The sequence below is a fragment of the Lampris incognitus genome, chromosome 4 (assembly GCF_029633865.1).
Source record: "Lampris incognitus isolate fLamInc1 chromosome 4, fLamInc1.hap2, whole genome shotgun sequence".
Lineage (NCBI taxonomy): Eukaryota > Metazoa > Chordata > Actinopteri > Lampriformes > Lampridae > Lampris > Lampris incognitus.
In genome coordinates, this window is record NC_079214.1 from 8,538,138 (window position 1) to 8,550,210 (window position 12,073).

Below are 12,073 nucleotides of genomic sequence, written 5' to 3' on the forward strand. Positions count from 1 at the left end.
AAGAATTAAAAAATAATAATACAAAGAAAAAAAAAGAAAAGAAACGTATCCCAAACACAGTTAGTGGTGGCGGCCATCTTGGCTTTACGTCCTCTCATCGCACTGCCGTCCTGGGGGGGAAATGTCCAGCGTTTGGTTTGGAGCCCGTCCATCTCCGCGTGCGGCTGTGGAATTTTCCCGGTGACGAGATTACCTGCAGGGAGGAAGTTGGTCCTCGGACTGGCTGTGACGCGCTTCCGGTGACGTCCGCCGCGCTCGCGTAAGTGTCCTCTGTGTGCTAGCCGTGTTACGCTAGTGACGTCCTCCTCCATCCAGCCCGGCGGAACGCGTCGCCCCGGCAGTGGTTCGCGGCGCCAGGTCGACGTCCAAAATGCAGTCTTCCGTCTTTGCTGGACGAGTGAGTATAACCGGACTGAGCGCGGTGAAGAGTTTAACACGTATTGTAGACGCCCGGCGTTACGTTAAGGCGAGTTAACTTCGGCGGGATTCGTAGTGACTCGGAAGACTTCGTCGTCGTCGTCGTCTTCGTCGTCGTCGTCATGTGGCGTCAGTTCGCCTTGTTCGGTGCCCATTGGCGTGGCCAGCGTGCGTGAATCTTTATTATCTGGGGACCGTTTAACTGGCGTTGCTGAGAAGGACAGTTGCGCAATCGTCTCTTGTAATTACAACTGCGAGACACTTGGGGGCAGAAGATGACGCGTTATGCAACCCCCCCCCCCTTTGCGACGTTTTCACAAGTTGGGTGAGATTTTTTTTTTGAAAGGCGAGGAATTCCGGCGTGTGTGTGCGTGAGAGAGAGAGAGAAAGTGTGTGTGTGTGTGTGTGTGAGAGAGAGAGATAGTGTGTGTGAGTGTTTGTGTGTGTGTGAGAGAGAGAGTGTGTGTGAGAGTGTGTGTGTGTGTGTGCATATGTGTGAGAGAGAGAGAGAGTGTGTGTGTGTCTGTGTGTGAGAGAGAGAGGAGAGTGTGTGTGTGTGTGTGTCTTTATGCATGCTCAATAATCCAGGTAAGGGAATCAGAGAAAGGTGAACAGTTCATCTGGACACGTTTGTTGAGAGAAACGTTTCATCATCATCTAAGTGACCTCTCGGTCTCAGCTGACTGCAGGGGGGTCTCGGCTGACTGCAGGGGGGTCTCGGCTGACTGCAGGGGGGTCTCAGCTGACTGCAGGGGGGTCTCGGCTGACTGTAGGGGGGTCTCAGCTGACTGCAGGTGTCCCCACCCTTGTAAACAACCCAGCGCCTAATGACTGAAACAACGATCGGTGTCATATGCTGACTCGAGTTTCAATGGCCATGTGTACTATCCACAGAGGATCTGAGAATGGTTGCAATCCCAGCATTGTAAGATGGCGACAGATGTACTCTTAGCCCCCCCCCCCCCCGGTTCAGGGATGGTCGTTCCGTCTTCACATAGATGGCCTCTTTGACTCCCCGGTCAAACCAGCATTCCTCCCTATCAAGGATGTGCACATCCTCATCCTTCAAAGTCAAAGTATCTTTATAGTCCCTTACAGGGAAATCAGTCTGCAGCCAGTGTACATACAACTCTCACACAAAAACAAAACATACAAACCCCCAAGACAGAATTGACACATCATTGATGGACAAAAAAACAAACAAACAACGGGACACAGCGGGCAAGGAGAACAAAGGGGTTCAAATACACAGGCCACGGAAACAACCGATCTGCAGACAACAGATGAATACTATCTACCATTTAACATTCGGATGGCAGTGGGGACGAAGGAAGCCTGGTGTCTTTTAGTCCTAATGCAGGGCATCCTGCACCGACCACCTGAGGGTAACGGCTCAAACTCTGAAAGAGTGGCTTTTAATAATTTGGATTATTCACAGATATTAGGGCTGTATGTGAATAATCCAAATTCGAATATAGAACCAAATTGTAATAAAAAAAAAAGACATTCGAGTGTGACAATTAATATTCGTCTGTGGAAAAAAGCAGCACTACCGTGGCTGTCTGCCTCGTGAATTCTCACGAGGGCCTTGGCCGCTGCACCCAATATGCTGCGTGACGGACAGGAGTCACACGACGCCACTTTCACCGGCTGAAAATGCAATTTAGGTCAAACTGAAACGAGTGAATAATTCAACAACAACCACGTGGTAAAGATGGCAGCGAGCTCACAACCCAGCTCGGCCACAGAGAGAGTGATCTTCACTCTGAACAATCTGAAAAGCCCCGTTTGGAAATACTTTCTTTTGCACAAAATGCACAAAACACTTGCTCAAGAAAGACGGAAAAATACTATCAAATTGTTTCTTTAAAACTTTTTTTATTTTTTGGGATCCCCCCCCCCCCCGTTTGCTCCCCAATTGTAGCCGGTCCAGTTACCCCACAAGGCCATCCCGGTCTCTGGTCTCTGCTCCACCTCCTCTGCCGATCCGGGGAGGGCTGCAGACTACCACATGCCTCCGCTGATACATGTGGAGTCGCCAGTGGCTTCTTTTCACCTGACAGTGAGGAGTTTCACCAGGGGGACGTAGGAATGCTGGTTTGAACAGGGAGTCAAGGTGGTCATCTATGTGAAGAGGAAACGACTATCCCTGAACTGGGGGGGGGGGGGGGGGACGGGACTAAGAGTACATCTGTCGCCATCTTACAATGCTGTGATTGCAGCTATTCCCCAATCCTCCGTTAAAACTACACATGACCATTGTAACTAAAGTTAAAGGTCACCGCAATTTGCATATGAAACTGATTGTTGTTTCCGCTCATTATGCCACTGTATGTTTCGGCAGCCATATCAACATGTACCCTGGCTCTGCCAAATGTCGGAAGCTAAGCAGGTATTGGCTTGGCTAGTACTTGGATAGGAGACCTGCCGGGAAAAACTGAGTTGCTGCAGGAAGTGGTGTTGGTGGGCCAGTCTTCCCTCTGGTCCTAATAAAAACAACAAATATCAAATCCCAACGCCCCAGTGTAGTGACGGGGACACTGTGCTGCAGGAGATGCCGTCCTTCGGATGAGATGTTAAACCGAGGTCCTGATGCATTGTGGTCATTAAAGCTCCCATGGCACTTACTGCAAAGAGTAGGGGGTCCCCCGGTGTCCTGGCAAAATTCCCAACCTGGCTCTCTCCATCTGGCCACCTAATCATCCCCCATGTAATTGGCTCAATGACTCCTCCCTCTCCACCTCAAGCTGATGTGTGGTGAGTGTTCTGGTGCAAAATGGCTGCCATGCATCACCCAGGTGGTGCTACAAATTGGTGGTGGTTGAGGTGAGTTACCCCCTTCAATGTGAAGCGCTTTGGGTGTCTCGAAAAGCGCTAAACAAATGTAATGATTATTATTACAGACACACACAGAAAGGTGAGTGTGTGTGCGCACACGCATGTGTGCATGCGAGCGAGTGTGTGTGTTTAGGTTTATTGTCATCTGTATTAAAAATCCTGTGGGGCACAAAATGACATTTTTGTGTGTGTGTATTTTTGTTTGTAGGGGGCAACAAACATGCAGCAAATTCCCAGCACTTTTTCCACACAACCTGGTCTCAACATCCCCCAAGACCAGAAAGCTGGTCTTGTTTGTCAATGGATGTCATATTTGTATGTATTCTGCTGCCATGTGTAAATGTGTTGGAATGTGGCAGTTGCTCCGTCTTTACTGATTGCTTCCTATTTCATTGTTCTGCCAGCTAGTGAAGCAGGCCTGCCAGGCAGCGTGGAGACCAGCGGTGACGGGGCTGACATCAGTTCGTGGATACCGGGGAGAGGCGCCCGAGGACTCCAAGAGTGACCTGATAGAGATTCCTCTGCCCCCGTGGGAGGAGAAGAGCGGAGAGCCCATTGACATCAAGAGGCGGCGCTTGCTTTATGAGAGTCGCAAGAGAGGCATGCTTGAAAACTGCATATTGCTCAGGTTGGTATTTCATGTGCTTTTCTTCCAAATGACTTTTTTGTGGATGTGGAGGGGATAGAACGTAATTCTTGTTCTGAGACCATCATCCTGGACCCATTCTGGGATTATTTCTAGTTATTTGTTACAGTTAAAGAAAGGCAAAAATTTGGATGTCTTTTATGATATATGGACCTTAATATTATTGACTTTTTTATTTTCAGAGTTAGGGTGGTTGGGGTTAGGGTTAAGACTGCCACCATAAATAATAAATGTAGGGATAGGACTGAAACTTGAATTTAAAATGAATTCTTTCCCTAATGAAAGCAGTTCGTAAATTGCAAACGGTCATACTTGTATCCTTCGGTTGTAAGTCAAACTTACAACCGAAAATAATATTTAGCAACATTCATAACCCACTGGATAAAAATAGAGGTCTGGTTTCTCTTAGTGGTAACAGACACAAGGAATGTGATAAATTTACAACATCAGAGGACATTTATAGCAAATTATTTATAGCTCTCAGCCCGTCACATATTTAGTCATTGTTCTTGTCACTCACACACTTTAGATTCTTCTTTTCAGTTTACTTTGGAAATGAAAGGTATTTTGAATTGATTTGCTAAAAACAAAACATGAATATAGCCAATAGTAGGGCAAAGGGGTTTCGACAGGGATCACCATTTACCAGGTGTGTATTCAGGCTTGAATTATCTATGTTGATGGTCATGTAACGACAACTGTTGTGACTCGTGCAGGTTCTTACAAAAATCATTCCCCCTTCCTTCATAGTCTCTTTGCAAAGCGGTACCTGAACACGATGAGTGAGCTGCAGCTGAAACAGTACGACAGACTGATTAATGAGCCCAGTAACGACTGGGACATCTACTACTGGGCAACAGGTGAGGGAAAGTAGTGTTAGTGACCGTGTCAACCACACAAACTGTGTTTGATTTTTAACCAGATGAGGTCATTTATATAACACTTAATGTGCGTCTTTATATTTTATAGCCATGCACTTCTTAGCGTGTTGAAAGGAGCCCCTATTGTAGAATGAGACCTGAAAGAAGATATACTTCAGAAATGTGAACTTGAACTTGGTTAGACGAAGGTTAAAACAGATAAATTGTTTGCGTCTTGTTTGGGTAATGAGATAATTGAAAGGCTAAAACTCTTCACAACTTTTTCGGCACGTTCTCTGTAGTTGACCTGGTGTCTTAATTCAGTGGCTCTCAATTGGTCTGGCCTCGGGACCCACATTTTCCCATGGTCATAAGTCGCAACCAACTTATAGAATTCAAACCCAGAAAGAGTGGGCTAGTAAACACACATACACAACGTCATCATGTCCTTTTTTAACATAAAATAAACAAATATTTTCATCCCTGCATTCAGAGCACATTACTTTTAGCGGTAACAAACTGATCCTGGTTAATAAACTGATGAGTATGAACAGCACAACTGCAGCTGCTGATCCTGGTGAATATGAATAAAATGATCATCATAGCCGCATAACTGTGTTTACACACATAATATGATAATCTCCGAGTAGGCCTACTAAACGGGCTGGTTTCACTTAACAGGCGTTTGGGGGAAGCTAATGAGATGGTTGGGGATGTGCTTTACTCCTGATAAGAGTTTCAAAGTCTGGGATGATAGTGCTCGGTGTCCAACCTGTTCCTCTGCTTTGACTTGGATCAAAGCACGCGTTAATGTATATGTAGGCCCTTAAAAATATATATTTCTCCAAAATTAAAAATGCAAGAGGCTCGATCTTCCATGACTTATATAAAGTATTTGTGATTAAAATGCCTGTAGTCTTAAAATTAGGATAGATTGACTGACTATTGACGACCACGTTAGCCAGATAATACGTGAGTGTGAGCTGGTACCCGAGTATGAATGCGTCTGTGCTCCTCCTTCAGCGCTCTGTTGGAAAGCCGAATGGCCCCCTCATTCTAACTGTAAGTGCCAATGGTCCAAGTCGCCAGCCGTTGAAACTATCCATCCATCCATTATCCAAACTGCTTACCCTGCTCTCAGGGTCGTGGGGATGCTGGAGCCTAGCTCGATCTTCCATGACTTATATAAAGTATTTGTGATTGAAATGCCTGTAGTCTTAAAATTAGGATAGATTGACTGACTATTGACGACCACGTTAGCCAGATAATACGTGAGTGTGAGCCGGTACCCGAGTGTGAATGCGTCTGTGCTCCTCCTTCAGCGCTCTGTTGGAAAGCCGAATGGCCCCCTCATTCTAACTGTAAGTGCCAATGGTCCAAGTCGCCAGCCGTTGAAACCATCCATCCATCCATTATCCAAACTGCTTACCCTGCTCTCAGGGTCGTGGGGATGCTGGAGCCTATCCCAGCCGTCACTGGCAGGGAGACACCCTGGACAGGCCACCAGTCCATCACAGGGCCCCATTATAATTGATGTGGCTTAGAACAATAAGTGTGATGACGATGATGAAGATTGTTTGTGGGAAAATGCATAGTTGTGGGCGGGATTAGGAAGCAGTAAAGCTCTGTGCTCTGTGCACCCACCTAAGATAAGCAGGGGACACAGGAGTAAGCAATTTGTTGAATAACACGTCGCCGTGGCCACAACAAAACAAATATATCCTCGAGAAGTCCTCGCTCTGCTACTGGATTCTGATGGATCAGCGGCGTGATCCATCGAACAGACAGTCTGTGCAGGATCAGGTAGGCTCCATCCCCCTACTTTTCTAACCGAGACAGCTCCAACTGATTATGCCAAAACAAAGAGACCCAGTAAGCTCGACGGCTTCCCTTGTTTGTTTGACATGGACATGCTGACACACGACATGGACGTGCTGACACATGTCAGGGACCTTACTGTGACTGAGGCGCACAGCATCTGGGATTCTCTATGAATGAACTAAAAGCTTTCGTCGGAATTGTATGTCCTCGTGGGATGTATTATGGCAGAAACCTGAATACTGAGAGCTTCTGGTCGGAGGTTTCTTCTGAGAGACAACGGCAAGGAACTGCTTCAAAGAAATCCCGAGATTTCTCTGCTTCGACTGCAGAGAGGTGGCGCAGTGGTTAGCGCGGTTGTCTCACAGCAAGAAGGTCCGGGGTTCGAGCCCCGGGGTAGTCCAACCTTGGGGGTTCTCCCCGTGTCTGCGTGGGTTTCCTCCGGGTGCTCCAGGTTCCTCCCATAGTCCAAAGACATGTAGGTCAGGTGACTCCGTCGTGCTAAATTGTCCCTAGGTGTGTGTGTGGGCCCTGTGACGGTCTGGCGGCCTGTCCAGGGTGTCTCCCCGCCTGCCGGCCAATGACTACTGGGACAGGCTCCAGCATCCCCGCGACCCTGAGAGCAGGATAAGCGGTTTGGATAATGGATGGGCTGCAGAGAGGAAAGGCTCGAGTGTCTGTTGGCTGATAAATTATCACATAAACCCGTTTCCTATAACATAAAAGTGTTGAAACTGATTTGGTTGTGTGTTTTTTGTGTTTGAAATGAACAACAACAGGATTTTTAGATTACATCTGAACAGCATGGTGTTAAACACTTTGGCATTTAAAGCAGGTAGGTCGTGCCCCCGGCTGGTAGATGGATATTCACATTTGCCTGGGCGGTGATGTAGAATTAAAGGCTCTGCTTTTCTAGTGTTAAAATGAAAGTTTTGGGTTTTGTTTGTTTGTTTGTTTTGGACCACACACTCGGCAACCCATTCAGAACGAGTCCGGGTCGCGACCCGCCAGTTGAGAAACGCCGTCTTGATTCATGTCAACTATGGACGTGATGTGAATTTTCCTTTTTGTAACTGAAGGTCATTTTGGGGCTGTTGATGCCAAATAAACTAAACTGCATCCCGACATGTAAGTTTTATTTGTTGGCTTGTCGTGTTGCTGAGGCTCACACATGATCTCTGTGTGTGGGCTGTGCGCTCGGTACAGGATACTGACCTCCTGTGGGTTGCACTGCTTTTAAAACTGAGACGTTGTTTGGATTCTTACTTTATTAAGTAAATGCCGATTTGCATTACAGTCTTCATGTCAGTTAAAAGTAGTCATCATACTGCAAATTTTGAGCACCATAAAATTAGCATTTTGCGGGCGTCCGGGTAGCGTAGCGGTCTGTTCTGTTGCCTACCAACACGGGGATCGCCAGTTCGAATCCTCGCGTTACCTCCGGCTGGGTCGGGCGTCCCTACAGACACAATTGGCCGTGTCTGTGGGTGGGGAAGTCGGATGTGGGTATGTGTCCTGATCGTTGCACTAGCGCCTCCTCTGGTTGGTCAGGGCACCTGTCCGGGGGGGGGGGACTGGGGGGAATAGCGTGATCCTCCCACGCGCTACGTCCCCCTGGTGAAACTCCTCACTGTCAGGTGAAAAGAAGCGGCTGGTGACTCCACATGTATGGGAGGAGGCATGTGGTAGTCTGCAGCCCTCCCCGGATCGGCCGAGGGGGCGGAGCAGCGACCGGGACGACTCGGAAGAGTGGGGTAATTGATCAAGTGCAACATGTTGCCTCTTTACAAGCTGAGCTGTGTAAGTCCTAACCTGTACATGCTGACATCGTGCCGGTGGCGCAGGTGTGACAGTACGTGACTTAATGACCTCTGCCCGGTAGAAACAACTAAACATCTGTCTCATTTTCCATCGTTGCCGACAGAGGCCCAGCCGACCCCCGACGTTTACCAAGGAGAGGTCATGGACCTACTGAAGGAGTTCACCAAAAATCGGGACCATGAACAGAGATTGGACGCACCCAACCTGGAATACCTGGACAAGGAAAGCCAATGAGGCCGAGGCCCCCGGGACCCTCTGAGAGACTGTGTGTATAAGCGGTGTGCAAAATACAATCCCACCAACAACAACAACAACAACAACAAAACACTTCCCCAGGTTGCGATCCATCCAGTCCACTCCTGGTCCTGCAGAGGAGGCGTATGTGAAGGAGTGGAGACAAGCTGGAAGTAAATACATGTACTGTACATATAGCGGGACGTAGCTCAGCATGGGAGGGGTGCCCCTCATACTACATATGCCCTGTTAAATCACTGATCTGCTGGGCCTTAATACACAAATAATGAATGTAAATGTTGTGTAACGTCGTGTCCGATTATGAGGGACCTGTCTTTTATGTCGATTGGTTAAATACCCGGGATATTAAGTACCTAGATGAGCTGATTCAACCTTTCCTTGATTTAAACAAGCTGAGTACTGTGATCTGTTCTGCACGGACCACACATGCAGACCCGTCCAACGTTGGCCGGGACCTCTGTTGTGTAGTGGCTGTACAGTGTGTGTCAGTGTGGTGTCATTTGGGTTTAATTTAATAAATTTTGGAGCGTGTAGTGCGCCTCGTTTCCTTTTTTTGTTAGTTCTGTCGTCATCTTTCCACACCGCTAGGTGGAGGAGGAGGAGGAGGAGAGGAGGCTGTAAAGGGGATCGTGCGGACCGGAGTCGGTTGAAGGGCACGAGGTAAGAGAGGTAAGAGGCCTAGCTGCCGTGTTAGCACACCACGGCGTCACTCCTGCTGGTCGCTAATCTCCCCATGACAGATGGGTCGCCTCCTTGCGATGCCCCCATGTGCCGCAAATATGGTGGGTTTTAACATTTTCGGTCAAACTGCCCGGAACGAACACAACGGGAACGCACAATATTGGGTTTGGTTTTTTTTTAAAAAACAAAATCTGCCTAATTTAATTTCCAAAAAATTCATTTAAATAAAAGTAAACATTTTTAATACAATTTTTTTTAAACATAAATGATCTAATTTATTTATTTCTATTTTCTGGTACCTTGCTAGTTTTTCTTTGCCGGAGCGTGAGTGTCTGTAATAGGGTCCAGTTCGCTCTCGGGGGTGAATAAAGTCTTCCTGATTCTGATAACCGGTGACAAGCAGGCCCCGCAGGCCGGGGACCAGCGTATTAGGATTTAAGCATATCCAAATCAAGGCAGGAAGTACACACAAAAAAAAAGAAAGGGGGTTTACGCGTGCCCGGTACTTGCACTGGCTGTGGCGTCAACACGGCACCCGGCTCGTGAGCGGCTTGTGGGAACCGCCAGGCCGGATCTGCCGTTTAATTGGGGACGGGTTGTCTGCCCTGGGCCGTGTAAACCATGTTATTTGCTGTTCTTTAGCCTTTTTCACCGGATCGGAGTGGGGAGGACTCCTCGGCTAGCTGTGTGTGTGTGTCATGTCAGTTCAGCGGCACCTCGTTGTGAGAGCACAAGGGAAGGGCCCTCCGGCTGCAGGATGTGCACAGACTCTCAAACACAAAACCAGATAAGCCCTCCGTCTGCCGAGCATTACCTCCGAATTATGGTGTGCTCTTGAACCAGTGCAGGGCTGCAGACATAAAGCAGTTATACTATAGTATTATCTATCTATATATCTAGCCATCTATCTATATGTGTGTGTATATATATATATATATATATATATATATATATATATATATATGTGTGTGTGTGTGTGTGTGTGTGTGTATATACACTCACCGGCCACTTTATTAGGCACACCTGTCCAACTGCTCGTTAACGCAAATTTCTAATCAGCCAATCCCATGGCAGCAACTCAATGCATTTCGGCATGTAGACATGGTCAAGACGATCTGCTGCAGTTCAAACCGAGCATCAGAATGGGGGAGAAAGGTGATTTAAGTGACTTTGAACGTGGCATGGTTGTTGGTGCCAGACGGGCTGGTCTGAGTATTTCAGAAACTGCTGATCTACTGGGATTTTCACGCACAACCATCTCTAGGGTTTACAGAGAATGGCCCGAAAAAGAGAAAATATCCAGTGAGCGGCAGTTCTGTGGGCCAAAATGCCTTGTTGATGCCAGAGGTCAGAGGAGAATGGCCAGACTGGTTCGAGCTGACAGAAAGGCAACAGTAACTCAAATAACCACTCATTACAACCGAGGTATGCAGAAGAGCATCTCTGAACGCACAACACGTCGAACCTTGAGGCAGATGGGCTACAGCAGCAGAAGACCACACCGGGGGCCACTCCTGTCAGCTAAGAACAGGAAACTGAGGCTACAATTCGCACAGGCTCACCAAAATTGGACAATGGAAGATTGGAAAAACGTTGCCTGGTCTGATGAGTCTCGATTTCTGCTGCGACATTCGGATGGTAGGGTCAGAATTTGGCGTCAACAACATGAAAGCATGGATCCATCCTGCCTTGTATCAACGGTTCAGGCCGGTGGTGGTGGTGTAATGGTGTGGGGGATATTTTCTTGGCACACTTTGGGCCCCTTAGTACCAATTGAGCATCGTGTCAACGCCACAGCCTACCTGAGTATTGTTGCTGACCATGTCCATCCCTTTATGACCACAGTGTTCCCATCTTCTGATGGCTACTTCCAGCAGGATAACGCGCCATGTCATAAAGCTCGAATCATCTCAGACTGGTTTCTTGAACATGACAATGAGTTCACTGTACTCAAATGGCCTCCACAGTCACCAGATCTCTATCCAATAGAGCACCTTTGGGATGTGGTGGACCGGGAGATTCGCATCGTGGATGTGTAGCCGACAAATCTGCAGCAACTGCGTGATGCTATCATGTCAATATGGACCAAACTCTCTGAGGAATGTTTCCAGTACCTTGTTGAATCTACGCCACGGAGGATTAAGGCAGTTCTGAAGGCAAAAGGGGGTCCAACCCGGTACTAGCAAGGTGTACCTAATAAAGTGGCCAGTGAGTGTATATATGTATGTGTATATATATATATATGTATGTGTGTATATATATATATATATCTGTTATCCAAACCGCTTATCCTGTATGTGTATGTATATATCTCGTTTTCCAGCAATATCGCACCAAGAAGTGCCATGTCAGCCTTGTCCTCACATCGTCGGCTCATCTTAAAATAGACTCCAGTGATGTCAGAAGGGTTCCCCTCTGTGTGCTCTTTGCTCCACCATCTGTCCCACATAAAATAGTCTTGCATTGAATAAATGTCGTGATTTACGTCTGCGAAAATATGTCCACACATCTGCAGCTCTCCAACTGTACAGGCAGACAGACAGACAGACGGGTGGAGGCGGACCACCGGTAATCTGTTGTGTAGATCTCCTCTACAGTGGGTTCATTACAGGAGGAGAAACCTCATCACTTGGGGCCTCCTCACGCCGCCTCTCGTCAACAGCACAACTTCTGCTTCCATTCCCCTGAAGCTTGTAAGGAGTGTGGTGTTTTCTCCTGCTCTCTCACACACACACAC

At 47.5% G+C, this 12,073-nt stretch overlaps 1 protein-coding gene across 1 annotated transcript; it reads left to right on the top strand.

Annotated features, from left to right (window-relative positions):
* Nucleotides 1-95: 95 nt before the first annotated feature.
* On the top strand, nt 96-9,188 carry sdhaf2 (succinate dehydrogenase complex assembly factor 2). The gene is made up of 4 exons (XM_056278526.1): nt 96-397; nt 3,660-3,883; nt 4,652-4,761; nt 8,504-9,188. The coding sequence occupies exons 1-4, from the start codon at nt 371-373 to the stop codon at nt 8,632-8,634; spliced, it is 492 nt and encodes a 163-aa protein (XP_056134501.1). The 5' UTR covers nt 96-370; the 3' UTR covers nt 8,635-9,188.
* Nucleotides 9,189-12,073: the final 2,885 nt, after the last annotated feature.